Source organism: Macadamia integrifolia, chromosome 2 (assembly GCF_013358625.1).
Source record: "Macadamia integrifolia cultivar HAES 741 chromosome 2, SCU_Mint_v3, whole genome shotgun sequence".
NCBI classification, from domain to species: Eukaryota; Viridiplantae; Streptophyta; class Magnoliopsida; order Proteales; family Proteaceae; genus Macadamia; species Macadamia integrifolia.
Genome location: NC_056558.1, coordinates 10,478,287 through 10,494,281, shown reverse-complemented (window position 1 = coordinate 10,494,281; position 15,995 = coordinate 10,478,287). Strand labels below are relative to the sequence as shown.

The 15,995-nt window shown below is 37.5% G+C and overlaps 1 protein-coding gene, 1 long non-coding RNA gene and 2 other non-coding genes across 4 annotated transcripts; 3 read left to right on the top strand and 1 right to left on the bottom strand.

Moving 5' to 3' along the window:
• The first annotated feature begins 4,519 nt into the window (after positions 1-4,519).
• LOC122072481 lies at positions 4,520-4,593 on the top strand. Its single transcript, XR_006138495.1, has one exon. It is a non-coding gene; the product is annotated as a small nucleolar RNA R66 (small nucleolar RNA).
• Positions 4,594-4,664: 71 nt separating this feature from the next.
• On the top strand, positions 4,665-4,752 carry LOC122072495. The gene has a single exon (XR_006138508.1). It is a non-coding gene; the product is annotated as a small nucleolar RNA snoR118 (small nucleolar RNA).
• Positions 4,753-5,976: 1,224 nt separating this feature from the next.
• Positions 5,977-9,861, top strand: LOC122088096. The gene is made up of 2 exons (XR_006142977.1): positions 5,977-7,153; positions 9,488-9,861. It is a non-coding gene; the product is annotated as an uncharacterized LOC122088096 (long non-coding RNA).
• Positions 9,862-10,321: 460 nt separating this feature from the next.
• Positions 10,322-13,475, bottom strand: LOC122089796 (pentatricopeptide repeat-containing protein At5g48910-like). The gene has a single exon (XM_042659480.1). The coding sequence runs from the start codon at positions 13,307-13,309 to the stop codon at positions 11,306-11,308; it is 2,004 nt and encodes a 667-aa protein (XP_042515414.1). The 5' UTR covers positions 13,310-13,475; the 3' UTR covers positions 10,322-11,305.
• Between the last annotated feature and the right edge of the window lie 2,520 nt (positions 13,476-15,995).

Genomic DNA, 15,995 nt, shown 5'->3' with positions numbered 1-15,995 from the left:
AAACGGGACCACTATCCATAGCCAAAGGAATTAATGCATATCACTATCCGTGGTAAAAGATAATAACTTCTTCAACTTTTGTTTTCTGAATCATGCTGAGGTATTGGATTCACTAAATACTTCAATTCTTATCAGATATGTGTTGTTCGGCTTATATCTAAGTGAGAGATGAAACTAGGGGTGAATCCAACCAATATGGGCCGATTTGGATTAGTATCAATTGATATTGATTACTAAATCCTCGTCATAGATATAATTAAGTACAATAAAGATTATCAATGAAGGAAAAACTATGTGACGATGAATATTTTTTCCGTGATAACAATGGCCACCAAAAAACAAAACTTACCATGAAAAAAAAAAAAAAAAACCCTTTCACTAAAATAACAATGGTACCTTCATGGACAACCACTTTCAAAAAAATCATGCAATCATTTGCTAAGAGCATATGAGACACTTGAGGACCCACCTAACTAATACTTACACAAGAAATATGGCTGTATGAACAATGTTTCATGGCACAAAATGAGTAATTGAATGTGGGCAATATTTCCCCATTGACTTTGATTTGAAATTCGACTGTAGATACAGTGCATGACCCTAAGACCTGGTCCAAGAGAAATTCATCTTTAAGTAAAACCAACTCAAAAAATTACCTGATCTCAATCAAGACTCAAGAGCGAATTTCTCACAAAGTTCCATAAACAGAATATGTATGTGTGTGTATGAGACAGAGAGAGAGAGAGGAGATGGTACAAATGTGATGAAAAACATCATGAAAAGCACCACAAATAATACCTGTCCATGCACAACAGTAGCCAAACCAGTTACCAAAGGTTCCGCCTTTATCACAACATCTGCAAGATATTCCATCTGTAAAATAATGATGAGAGAAAAAAAATGCAGGAAATATTTGGAAAGACAACATGTGGGGGCATATATTGTATTGGGTGAAGTGTATTAGGTGGGCCCAATTAGCTTATCTGGTTGGGCCCACGTAATTCTACCATGTAGTAGCATGATGTAGCTGTTCTACAGCAACATAGAAAGGGCAGCATCTAAATTAATCGGCCATGTATCAAATTCTGGACTCTAGTTCAATCAAACACTTTCTCATGTATGTCATTGCACCTATGTATTTTCAGCCATCTATGTTTCGGCATTCATCCTCCCATAGTCTTCCTTTAAACCTAAATTTTGAAGTTTTATTTTGTTACTTGGCCAATTCTAATTGGACTAAAACTTGAGCGATAGACAGGGGACCTTGGGGTCTTTTTACCTTTCTACAAAATTTGGCTCCATCTAAAATGCCACAGTAGATTTTTGGGCTGACGAGGCAAACTTATCTGGTTGGGCCATGAAGTGGTAATTTTCCCATATCATATATAATGGTATCATTTGCATCATAAAAACTAAATTAGGGTTCTTGAATTGATTACAGTCAACAACCCATTTCTTTATGAGTCTTGAGAGTTAAGATTACAGACACAAGGGAAGATCAGCCATGGTGATGGGTTCTAAGTCACCTAGACATTAGGGTTCAGAACACTAATAAAACCATAATCCCAGTGGACAAGTGGTGAATCCATTTTGGAAATAGAGAATATGACCTTGATCTGCCATGAGCTGCAGGAGCACGGTTATAGGTATTAGTAAAGCTGGATCACTAGATAGTTAGTATCAGAGAAAATATTGAGAAAGCAACTTAAATCTACTATATTTTGTTTCAAAAAGGCAAACAAAACCCTATTCATCGATCAATGAATGGATGGATCAAAGGAGGAACTGGGTCACCATTAGTATAATTTATTGGAATGCCAATACAGTATGAATTTGGTATATTTATTTTTTAATGAAATATCTTGTTTTGATCTAGAATTGGTATTGATATGGCTACATACAATATTGGTATTGGCATCGATTAGTCAATGGGGTTGATAGTCTTGTGGAAGGAAGTATTTATCTTATCATCGCTTGTTGGTCTTGTGGAAGCATTTTTTTGTCCTATGGGGATTTCGGCTGGGACTATGGTCACTATCATGGATCACCCTTTTTCGTAAAAAAAAAAAAAAAAGAAAGTATTGGCATTAACTAATACTAATACTAACAAAGTGAACTAAATCCATGCTTAGGAGCGGTGAGTTCAAAGTCAGTCGTAGTATTTGATATTTTTGCCCAAAGTGGTTGTGCTCAAAACTCAAACTTGGGTAGTGAATTTGAATTTGGTCCTAATCTTTGATATTTTTGCACAAAACATACATTAAAGAAATAGTTGGACTTGGTTCAAATGTTTAAGATAATGGGTGAAAAACTAAGGTTGTATTTGGTATGATTTCTTGGAATGCATTATCGACTCATAATGCAATTGCAAAAGTACCAACCACAACCTCAGACTAAATTTTAAACATACTTCCTGGTTTCTTATGCTTGTTTCAACTTACACTTTCACATATGGGATTGATAGTGGAGTTTTCTTCCAGCCATGATGGAGGAAAAATCCCCTACCATCTCATGCTATCATTTGTCCCATCTCCGTTTGATTGGATTAAAGAGGGGTGATTTCAACTTTAAATAATAAAGATGAAAATTAATGATGACATAAGAGTCCAATCACAAGGTCAAATCATCAATGATGAAGGGATTCTTCTTTCTCCATCCTTGAAAGAAAAACTTTCATTTACCAACACCCATCCATGTGTACATACTCAAAGATGATCTTGAGTTGATATTGGCCCATCCCAGATTAGGCCAGTCTTACATTTGTGGCCCAAAAACAGATAGACAATTGCCCATATCAAGTCCATCCAATGATTGAAACAATAATTCTCTCTCTCTCTCTCTCTCTCTCTCTAATCGGTGAGAATTGGGATGCGCAATGCCCTCTCTCTCTCTCTCTCTCTCTCTCTCTCTCTCTCTCTCTCTCTCTCTCTCTCTCTCTCTAATCGGTGAGAATTGGGATGCGCAATGCCCTGAAGGACAAGAAAGGACTCATGGCAACAGGTGCCCCTCTCGAAACCCAATTTCTGCCTCCACCCCCTTTTCAACCCTTCCGTTGTTTGGCTCTCAATCGGTACTCCGGCCCAACCTTTTAGCATCATCACTAATGCATAGACGATTTATCACCTTTGGAGATACACATTGAAGCTCTCCACCCATCATTGGAAACAGAAATTCTGCAAGTCACAAGGTGAGTGTGAATCATGTTCTTGTATGCTCTCGGGGTAGAAGGGCTTGCAAGGGAAGGGCACTGGACATATGATGTTGATTGGGTCACCGAAAATTATATTTCATTTTTGTTTGTGATCGTATTGGGACAAACTTAGGAGGAAGAGTGGAAAAAAAGTCAAGAAAATATAAGAACATGGATCAAAGTCCTCGTATGAGAATCATTCTCGTATGGTGTTTGATTTATACCTGGATTTCACTCAGAATAAAATCCAATTAAAAGAAAAGAGAGATTAAGTGGAGTCCAAGTGTAAATCGAACACCGTACGAAGATCATTCTCATACGACAACTTGATCCGCACTCAAAATATAAATGGTGAGGATGGTACTAATCAGGATAATTTTGTAAACTCAAATCTGAATTTGTATACTTTTACCAAATGAAAATTAGGATAGATAATAGGTTATGAAAAGAAATACTTGATAGTTTTCCCAAACTTAAATAGAGAAAGAGAATGCTAACCAAAAATTATAGTTTGCCAACGGATTTAGGGTTTAGGTTTAACACTAGGTTTTAAGGTTTTGAGTGTTTTGCTTTGAAGAAAAAAAAAATAAAACTGCAACATGCAACAACAGCAAGGGAGGGGAAAAAGAAGAAGAAGATGACGAAGATTGTGCTGCATGTGGCCTGCCCTTTAAAGATCACCAGATTTTTGCAAATCCCTCTCTCTCTCTCTAAACTAATTAGGCCGAAGATATTGATACCCATGGTTAGCAAAAGAGAGAAAAATAGAGAAAGAGAGCATGTGGTGGGCCATTCTTCTTACTGCACTGGATTTATAGTGGACAGCCCCATCTCTAAGCAAAATGAGGGTGTTTTCGTGAATTCACTTCCCACGGGTTTTTTAGTAATTACATATGGGAAAAAAAAGAAGCTTATCGACCAAGGAAACCCTAATTTCTCAAATATATATAGCTGGAGAGAATTGGAAAAGGATGCGAAAGCTCATACTTTCAGTCTTCAGGTTTCTCAGATATTTCGATTTCTTTAGTCTGTTTCTGTGTTTCGTTTGTTTTCCTTTTCTCCGTGGAGCAGGATCCTTAGTTGGAAGAGTGTTCTTCTTTATCTCTTTTGATCTTAAAGTGGCTTAGATGCATCTCCTCCTTCGTATTCCCTCCAGACGCAGAGGATAATGTTCTCCGAAACTTCTTTTTAAAAGTTTTCTCCACTCTCTAGAATTGATACCGATTTTCCAATACAGATTGCATCTTCGATGGCCTTCTCTTATCTTTGATGACCACCTCTTTACCGATCCTTTTTTTTTTTTTTTTTCTGTTTAGTATGATTTTGGGGTCCTATGATGGCATGAAATCTTTGAGACCTGATAATTAATTTGATGACAAATATAAGCATTTTCATCTGAGGACTCCCAACTTGGTTATCATCCTTCTGGTTTTTATTTATTTATTTATTTATTTTTTCTTCAGATTGGATCATATAGAATGATGAAGTATGCACTGGGCTCTGAGCAGGTTTAAACCTGCGTTAATTGATGGAAATGCAGCCTAGAAAGCTATCTCTGACATATTTAATCCATCTACCTTATTTTTCCTGCTTCTCCTGGTTGGTTTCTTTTTTTCCACTGATTTGAAGTAATATTAGCATTGGAGGATACCCTCTGGTTTTGAGTCTTTTTGACTGTTTTGAATTGCAACTTGGAGGGTATGATAATTCCATTCATTAATAAGAAACTTTAACGGATGGATTTTAGAATTAAAGGCTTAAAGGGCATTGAAACTAAAATTTGAGTGTATTTGGAACCTGATTGGGTATGCTTGAAATACTTCAAAGTCAGGTTCCATTTGGACAATTGCCCAGCATTTAGGGCTTGGAGAAAAATTTTAAGACAATTTCCCAATGCATTTTGGGTTTGGAGAAATTTTGAGGTATAGAATCTTGTTTGGGACACCATTTGATCGAGCATTAATGGGATGTAATATTTATGGGAAAAGGTTGAGTATGCCAGGGATTTCGAGTTATCTAGATCTGTGCCTCCTCCCATTACTTCTTCCTCATGAGAAGTCTTCTATACCCTATCATTTATCTATGACTTGATAATGGCTAAGGATTCCTCTATTAATTGCAATGGAATTTGGCATAGGATCTCAAACCTCCATAATAATATTGACGTTTGATATAATTTATCTTTTATATTGTTAAGAATTGGTCGTTTCCTCGGACATGCAAATTCATCAAAGAAATTTATTAGATTAAAATGCCAAAAGGTTTTTGGCATAAGATTGTTTGGCTCATTTCAAATATTCTTAGATATATTTTTACTATTTCACGAGTTTTGGCTTAATCGCTTCCAGAATTTTTTTAAAAATCTTTTTATTCCAAATTGTTGTTTCTCTTGTAATTCCTAAGAAAATATTTACATCCACCTCCCACGTTTGCCTCTATTATGTTATCGTCCATCGGGTTTCGTTTATTATATTTAAACTCACAAATCTGTTTGCCTCTATTATGTTATTGTCCATCGAGTTTCGTTTATTACATTTAAACCACAAATCTATCACTGTGAGAATCTTTTGAGAGGCAATCCGATAAGTGGAACCATTTTTTATTTAATACCCATAATACCCTTCTCTATTGTCTCCAACCTTCCAACCAAAATAAAAAAATGAACAAGGGGCTGGTTTTGGAACCTTAGCCCCCTAACCGCCCCCCCCCCCCTTTCTTCTTCTTCCTCGTTGCTGATCAGTATGCACGGCAACTGATGAGTCTTCATTAAAGCATGTTGAGCCCCTGCCTCCTTCCTCTTCTTCATCTCCATTCCCAATCGATTGCAGTGACGGTTTCTCTAAGGGTATTGAGCCCCTGGCCCATCCTTCCAAGCAATCCCTTCCTGCAAATGTTCTCAAGTGGAGTCCCAATTCAAGTTTTCCAACTGTATGTATTGGTAGATGCGGACTTAAAAACATATATCTGTGAAGGCAATAAAGTTGCTTCCCTTGTTCTTGATCCTTCACTTTGAATTCAACAAAAATATGCAGAGTTCTAGTAAGAAGCTAAAAAAACATGAAGTTGCAGTGAGCTTGATAATAATCATCTTTCCAAGACGTTGATTATAAAGGGTACTGATAAGAAGAAAAATCAACATATGTAAGATGATGTAGCCCTCTTAGAAACACAACAAAGGATTTCCAAAGGAAGATAGCATTCCCATAAATAACTTGCCAGCTTTTTTTTTTTTTTCTGAGTTGGTGTTCTTAGAAATTTGAAATAGCAGAGGAAAGAGTAGTGAATGCAGAGAAGGCTTTTGTGGGCTTTGTCTATGTGGGATGTGGGTAGAGTAAGCAGTAACAGTGGTGAATTGGCGGACAGGGACTTTGATCCAACCATTGGCAAAGGTAATGTCTAAGATGACAAAAGGGGTAGACATGCCAAATATGATGATATAAGGAAGAGGTGTCTTCATTGGATTCTCTCCTTCCCTTTCTCGTGCTGTCTGCCAATACCTGCATTTTATCAAACACTCCCAGTTCAGGAAGAGGGAAAAGCAAAGATGTAACAGAGTAGAGAAAAAATTTAACGGATGTGGTGGTGGAAGGTGAGATGGAGATGGAAATGGAAATGGGTTCACTTGATGTGTTTGGTATGCGTTCTTGGAATGCATTCTAGGCCTGGAATGCATTCTGGGATGTGTTTAGTAGTGTTTGGTTTGCATTCTCGTTCATGAGAACTACAATGCCATGGAAAACAAGGGTTGTTTTAGAACGGGCAAATTTGTCCATTCCACGTTCTGAAAAATAAGTGATCAAACTCGTTCTCAAGGCTCATGATAAACTCGACTTTCATCCTTGACCTAGAGAGCGAAGAAGCATTGAGAGGAAACCTGCGAGGGAAGCTTCATGGAGAAGAACCTGTGAGCTGAGGGGGCTTCAGCAATCAACGATCGTTGTCGATTTCTCCTCAAACCCTACGGTATCTTCTTCTTCTTCGTTTATCTGATCTGATTTTCCCATTTACTGTTGTGGTTACCTTTTTTGATTTTATCATATAACCTCATCTTCTTAGTTGGAGATCGAATTGAGATTTTATTGAAATGGTTTCTAAAGTATGTTTTACAGTGAGATTTTCTTCTTCGTTTATCTGATCTGATTTTCCCATTTTAGAGATTTTCTTGAAATGGTCTCCAAATTTCTGTATTTTCTACTTTTGATTTTAGGATTTTAGATGGGAAGTTTGAATCAACACTACAGAATAAATTTCTTTCTTGGTGATGGCTTTGGAGCATCCAAATTGGAGTGGATGCTACATTACTGTGAGTGGTGTTGCGGAGGAAAGAGATTTGAGAGTGGGTATTGTGGGAGAAGAAACTTCCGTGTTTTATTTCTGGCCCCCCCCTCCCCCTCCCCCTCTTCCTCCCCCTCTTCCTCTTCTTTTCTCTTTTCCATGAGGATGTGATCTAGAAGTCTACTCGTGCTCTCACTGTCTGAACTTATTTTAGCCATTCTGATTTAAATCTGTTTATCAATTTTTGTTCTAGAAGTCTTCTTGTATTTCAACTTCCTCTAACTATCTTAGGGTCATAATCCTCTTAATTCTCCCATGCTGTGTATCATCGAACAAGGTATAAAATTGTGCATTTCAAGTGTTCAAAAAAAATATTGAAAGAACAGAGTGTTATCATAAATCAGTAAAGCCCTCATAAGAAATGCCATTTTAGGGGCAAGTAGCCAAAATTGAGACATGTTAGAGCCTATGTGATAAGAGTGCTTGGGGGATAGGAAAGAGGTAGGTGCATCCCCCCACATGGTTTCAACATAACAGAGTATAGAGTAAAGGCAACAGTGAGACAATTTAAAAGAAGCTCTGTCTAAATTTAGTTACTTGAGAAAAAGAAAAAAAAATGTCAAAGTGAAGATCCAAGTTTTTCCCTTAGGCCTACTAAAATCTAAGGTGATGAAAGTTACATCTGTTTATTTCTCTCAATCATTAATACCATCTCTAACATAGCAAGCTTGGTTTTTTGGGGGGTCATAGAAAGGACCAAAGCCTTTGCCAATTACTTGGTGGACTAGTATATTATGCTTGCTCTTTTATCATTCCTTGTCTTGCATGCATTTCTGAACCAAAAACCTCCATGAAAATGGCATTCCCTTTAGAAATAAGTTATGAACATATCTCCTACCACATGTCCACACATCTACAAACAAGATCATTTCCTTGTCTTTCTAGATATGTATGAATATCTTACCACATAGTCTCATTACATCCGATGCAACCACAGATCTCTTACCACATAGTCTCATTACCTCATTACCACTGCTCCATTTGGACAAGGAGGTATCTTTGCATGCTTGAAAACCCATCTTCGTATAGTACAATAACTAAGAGAAACAAGAACCATGGATGGTTCTATATCCCAAGTGGGCCTCCTAACATTTGGAAATTCTGTTCCCATGATCAATAACTCTTATTTTATTTTATAAGAGTTATTGATCCCTCAAGAAAATTCCATGGAAAAAAAAAAAATTCATCAAAACCCCAAAAGCCCATTGATATGATTTAGTCAAAGATGGCAAGCCGAGCCCTTTTCTTTTGTAATGATCACCCCAGCCCAACCCTTTTCATCTCCAAAGCTTTTCTCCTCCTTATTTGGAGAACAGTAGATAGTGACTCAAGAGTTATCCATCAAAGGTCCATTGTGTGTTTCAAGTGCAGAACCAAAGCTCTTGAATTTTGATATTATGAATTCAGTCTTCCAAGATCCACATTGAAAATTTGATATCTAGCACATCAACTAGGAAACCCAACAGGAAGAAATCTCACTAAACTACTTTGCCTCCAATTGTGTAGGAGTTGTACATTACTTTTCCTCCTTTGATTATTTATAGAAACTTTACTTTTCTTTACTTTAATCCTAAGAAAGCCATCATTTAAGATCAGTGAACTTGAGAATCAGAACTGAGTTCAAATGCAGAATAGTTATAGATGACTTAACCATGTTGTTTAAGGTAAGATCAGAATAAGCCAATTTGATAGGAATATTTCTTCTAAGATCTAGCAATGTATGACGGGCTAAGCATATTCCCATGCAACATCAGTGACTTTCTGATGTATCCATGTGCTTCTACTTGAGCTTGTCTGTTCTTCTCTTCTTATTTATTGTATGATCCTGTTATTATCTTAACTTTAGCCTTTTAGCTAGCTGCACTTTGTTTATTAATGTGATATATTTTTTAATTATTAACCTATATGTTGAATTAATTAGTTATGATGATCAAGGTTGGACATCCTTATGCTTATTGCCAGGTTAAAGTGACTACAAGTAAGATAAGAATGATGGATACACAAGAGAAATCATCCAATCTGTCAAGGGGGAAAGAAATTGCTATGAATGAGAATGCTAGTAAAAAAAGAAAGATGGAGATTGGGAAGGAAATCGTCAAAGGGCCAGCAAATTGGACAGATGATTACAAAAAACATTTTATTGACATCTTATTGATCAAGTACGTAAAGGGGCTAGAATAAACACTAGTTTTAGTAGGGATGCTTGGCATATCATTTTAAAGCAGTTTAATGAGTCAAAGCAAGCCAATTATGATATGCAAACAATTAAGAATTGTTATAGGGCCTTGAGAAGTGCATGGATTACATGGAAAGTATTATTGGAAAATAACATCGGATGGGGATGGTGTCACCAATTTGAAATTCCCTCATCCTCCATAACGTAATTATGTAATTATTATTTTGATTATTACAAATATTATTTGATATATGAAATATTTGATAGTTATTTTTTGGATAAATATTCACAATTATTTTACTTATGAATTGTGTGTATTTACAGGAAAGTATTACCTTGTTGATCTCGGATTTTCAAATGTCCCTAGATACTTTGCCCTGTTCAAAAATGTGCATTACCATAAACAAGATTATAACCACAGAAAACCACAAGGGGCTAAAGAACGGTTTAATCACTCATTCTTCGTTAAGGAGTACAATTGAGAGATGTTTTTGTATCTTTAAGAAACAGTTTCCGTTCTCAAGACCATGCCTTCATATCAATTTAGGACATAGGTTGAAATGGTAATTGCCTGTGTAGCCATACACAATTTTATCAGGAAACAACAAGCAAATGATTGGTTGTTTGACAAGTATCATTGTGAAGACTTGAGTATCATTGATAATAATCATGACAATGAGGAAAATACAAGGGGTTCCGGCTTTCCGTCCTTAGTTACTACACAACAACAACATGCATGGGGATAAGATAGACAAAATATTCCTGATATGATGGACCAAGATGCAAATAGGTGAAGAATGTATTTTTAAGAATGAGAATATAAATATTATACCAAACATAGTTTTCATTCTAAATCAAAGATGCATTCTAACTTAAAGTTCTCATTCTAAGTTGAGAATGCATTCCAAGAATGCATCGCAAGAATGCGAACCGAACACATCAGTGTTTTGGTTCTTCTTCTCTGGTGATGAACTTCTCTGCAACTTACTTTACATCTCCTCCTCCACCTGCCCAGTGCCAACAACAGGAAAGTTCATAATTTTTTTCCAAATAAAACGCAGCATTGGTCGCTGAATCGATTCGAATCATACCCATATCCATTAAATAAGTTCAGTAATCAATTATAAGCTGGATTGAGCTCCTCCACAGAGGAGCTCAATACCCTTAGAGAAACCGCCTCTGCAAATTGATTGGGAATGGAGACGAAGAAGAGGAACGAGGAGGGGCTCAACACACTTTAATGAAGATTCACCGGCCGCAGTGCATATAGATCGGCAATGGAGACAGAGAAGAAGAAGAGGGCAGGGGGCTAGGGTTCCAAAACCAGCCCCTTGTTCATTTTTTGATTTTGGTTGAAAGGTTGAAGACAATAGAGAAGGGTATTGTGGGTATTAATTAAAAAATGGTTCTACTTAAGCAATTGTCTCTCAAAAGATTCTCACGGTGTTAGATTTGTGGGCTATGCATTGTGCTCTACCTTTTCTCTCAATTAATTTTCCATTCACCCAAAAAGGAAATGTGAGCAATTCTGGGATTCTAAAATGGTGATTGGTAGGGAAATTTTGGGACAAACATTGGATAGGTAATGAGCAGACAAATTTCTCCTACCAAAAATCCTTGCATGAACAGCTCCCCTTGTTGAACTTATGGAACCGCACACGGTCCCTCACTATTATCTCACGGTTATAAACATGGGAAACAAGCTTGGTCATGGAGTGACAATCCTCGCACACTCTGAGGTTCTTCACAATGCGGATGGTAGCCCCAGGTGATGTGTTTAGTAATCCAAAGGCAATTGCAAGTTTTTCACTGTGGTAGCAGAGGCTGCTTTCCTTCTCCTCCTCACCAATATCAAACAGAACTTGACTAGTATCTGGTTTATAAGCTTCCTCTAATTGTAGTCTTGTAATCATCTCCTTCAACATGGAATGGATCTTATCCATCTGTGGGTGAGAACCATTACCCATTATGAATTCATGAATAGTTCCATCCATGTCAATCAAGCTAGCTCCTGGAATTGTCTTTATACCCTTTTCCTTCATCATCTTCCTCACTTTGGTGACTTCATCCCATCTCCCTGCCTTGGCATATATATTAGATAGCAGAGCATAACGACCACTGTTCTGTGGTTCCAATTCAAGCAAGAGCTTCCCAACTCTCTCGCCCAGTTCTAGATTCCCATGGATTCTAAAAGCACCTAATAGAGCTCCCCAAACAGCTGCATTTGGTTTCATGGGCATCGATTTTATGAGCTCTTCGGCCTCTAACAAATGCCCTGAGCGGCCAAGGAGGTCGACCACACAGCCGTAGTGCTCCATTGTGGGCTCTATCTCAAACACTTCTTTCATGGAAGTGAAGTAGCTGAGGCCTTTATCGACAAAACCTGAATGAGCACACGCGTTTAGGACACCTAAGAAGGTGATCCCATCTGGTCTAAACTCCTCCCTCTGCATCTTCAGAAAGAGCTCGATTGCATCATCTGCACGTCCGTGAATTGCAAGGCCTCCTATCATGGCATTCCATGAGAAGACTTCTTTGTGTTTCATCTTCTCAAAAACCTCCCATGCCAAGTCAAGTCGCCCACACTTGGCATACATATCCACCAGAGAAGTCCCTAGAACTGCATCCAATCTGATGGAATCCCTCTTTATGTATGTCTCAATCCATCTGCCTTGATCAAGAGCTCCAACATTTGCACAAGCGGCTAGTACGCTAGAAAGGACGAACTTTCTCGGGCGAACTCCCTCTCTTTGCATCTGATGGAAGACCATCAAAGCATCCTTGAAACGACCTCCTTTGTTACAACCATCGATCATTGCGCTCCAAGAGATCTCATTTCTCTGAGGCATAGCGTCGAACAATTGTTTTGCAGCATCTATCATACCACATCTTGTATAGCCAGAGATCATGGCGTTCCAGGAGTCGACATTCCTCTCTGGCATACTCTCAAACAAGCCCCTTGCGGCCTCCATGTCCCCATTTTTGAAGTACCCATCAATCATCGCGTTCCAGCATACGGCATCTGATTCACCGGCGCCCCCGTCAAGCATCAGGCGAGCCTCTAGAACGCGGCTGCAGGACGCGTACATCTGAATCCCAGAACTTCTTATGTGGCCATCTCCTCTAATCAGACCATGTTTTAGGGCGTGGGCGTGAACTTGAAACCCCTCTTCGACCGCCCTAGCTACAGCACAGGCCTTGAACAGGGTCGGGAAGGTGAACTTGTTGGGCTTGGAATCTGCAACCACCATCTTACGATACAAGGTGATGGCTTCATCTGAGGCATTGTTTTCTAAGAACCCTTTGATCATGGAGTTCCATAAGAAGGCGTTAGGTTGCGGAACTTGGTTGAAGACCTTGAGCGCACAACCCAAACTGCTAAAATAAGGATTGGCATAACACTTAACCAAGGAACCAGCAACGTAACTGTCTTGGGAGAGGCCAATCCTTATAATCTGGGCATGGGTTTGTTTGAGATGTTGCAGAGAAGTGCTGCAGTTGGTGTTCAAGAGGGTTGAGAGAGTTTTCTGATAGAGTTGGGGAATGGAGGAGTTATCGTTTGGTACGAGATGGTAAGGAATAGGCTCTGCGGCCATTGTTGTGGTCATTTCTCCAACCCTGGAGGAGTATTGGACCTCTGGGCTGAGGCCACATTACAGTCCCAGAGCTCACCACTCACAGCCCAGCATGAGTGGAGCTCTAGTTTTACAACGTATTGGCTCCGCGTTCTGGATAAGAACCTAGGGCCCCAGTGCTGCACAAGCACAACGCTAACCTTGGTTAGAAATGAAGTAAAAGACAAATTATTTGGAAATTGTTCTCATCATCTTCATGAATAAGTGTGTACTAAAGAAAGGAAAATGCTTAGTTCTACTTTAAACCATACATCCCAAGTAGAAGCTTGTTTTTGGTAGAAACTTCATTCTATGGATACCTTCATATTATTTCACTTTACCTTTGGAATTTTATTTCAAAAGAAAGTTCTCTGCCACATAGGACCATATTGCAACTTAGGCTCCGTTTGTTTCCGCGTCATGTAAAATTTTAAAAATTTACATGTAAAATTTTCTTTGTTGATATATTTTCCAACGTTTTTTTCTAGGAGGTAAAATAAGTTGTAAAATATCACTATAAAATTTTCCAATGTTTGTTTACCATTTATTTTACATGGTAAAATTATTTAACATAATTACATAATTAAGATGCCATTATAAATTTGAATTAGGCAACTATAAAAACCATGTATCAACATGGAACCCATAAAATATATAGGACTTATGTGATCCAAGTCAACAAAAAATACAACCAATGTGGAACAAACATTTCCATGCTATTGTGGGATCAGTATGGGTAAGCAAGATTAGTCAGGCCGAAAGCCTAGATACCCATTATTAAAATAATAATAATAATAATAATAATAATAATAATAATAATAATAATAATAATAATTACATCATAATGTCTCCTAAATCAGTTCAGCCACATAGCAAAATGGATGGGGTTGAAAGTTCACATGTGAGTTTAAATGGAGTTGGCAAGAGGCAAAATAAACATTAAAAATTCGGACTATCGAAAAATTTGAAACTAGAGATGCTATTCAACACAAGGTTTTACATCAATGTATTTTTTTTATTTGAATTTTACATTAATGTATTAGTATCAGCCTGATGTTTAGTAAAGCATCAGACTGTGCCAATGTAGGAGACAAATTCAGAACAAAATATAACAGAAACATATAGATTTTCTATCTAATAGGTAGTACTGAAACTGTAACACACACACACACACACACACACACACACACACACACACACACACACACACAGAAAAAAAGGTAAGGAATAAAAGATATATACATCAATGGCAGATCCAATCAATGTTAATTAATGATAATGACCATGTTGATGATAGAGGGATAGATTGAGTCCAAGATGTTGAGGCAAAGACACCTAGGACGTTTCTCGGACAAATGCTACCTAATTCAATGTAACCCATACTAAGGACAGATGGTATAGAGTACATATACCAAACAAGAAAATGCAAATATCTGCTAAAAATAAATAGCATTAGATTAAACGAGAAACAAAGGTGAATGTTGGGCTTGTGAAAGTCTTGTCACATTTATTCCCTTTCACTGCCTCTTCAACAAGGAGATCAATGGGAGTATTGTCCATTGTCTCTGTCCAACGTACCTATTGACCTTTCGTCCTTGTAGGTTTCTTTCCTTTACGAAACCTCCCTCACTTGATCATTATCCATCCTAGTTTGTCAAAATTACAAGTCACAAAATATGGTAAGTAATAATAATATGATCGCTTTGTTTGAAAACACATATGCCACTACAAAGATAGTAAGATATTGTCAGTTAAAAAAAACCATCTATCAAGACAAAAGAAGAGAAAAGAATTCCATCGAATAATTTATCAGATCAAACATTAACTAACTAGAAATTTCATACAGATGGAAATAAATGTCTTGAGTACATCGATTCCAAAAGTTTTAAAAATCAAATAGTAAATATCTCAATGTCCTTTATCAATTATCCATTAAGAAAACACACCAACATTAGCAGGAAACAAGTACAATGATATATCTAATTAACGCTCCTCGTACGCTAATAATCCCTTTACATCTTATCTCCTAAGTCATCTTTAAATTTTTTCCACCTAGTACCCTCCTCACGAAGCTCCCTTATCTGACTTTGGGAGGTTGATGCTTGTGATGATCCCATTGTCCTTAATTCTATCTTCATTAAAATAAATAATGTAAATAAAAAATTTAATACTTTTAGTTTATATAGATTGTAAAAGTTTGCAAACCTTGAGCCATTGAAGGTGTGCTCAGAAGGTGAATGCCAATGACACTGTTTTAGACTATAATATGTTCCATTTATATATTTTTTTTATGAATAATAAATTTATACCCAAAGAGAAAAGAAAATACAAGGGAAAAAAGGGGGGAAGGGGGAAGGGGGAAGGGGGAAGGGGGAAGGTGGAAGGGGGAAGGGGGAGGGGAGGCTTAAGCCAACAAGGAAAAGCCAGCCCCAGGAGGAACAAAACAAAAAACAGCAAAGAGACAAACTACAACAACCAACACCAACAACAACAGCCAACAACCTGAAATAGAACACAGTAAATAAGTTTCTCAATATAAACTAACTTTATCAGTGCACCTACTCATTGACTCAAAGACCAGATCTTCTGGATATCTGATCTAGAGGTCATCTCTAGTAGGTCAACAATTTTAATGGGAAAATTCACTGAGGTTTAGAGAGAAAATGAATTTTTTTTTTTG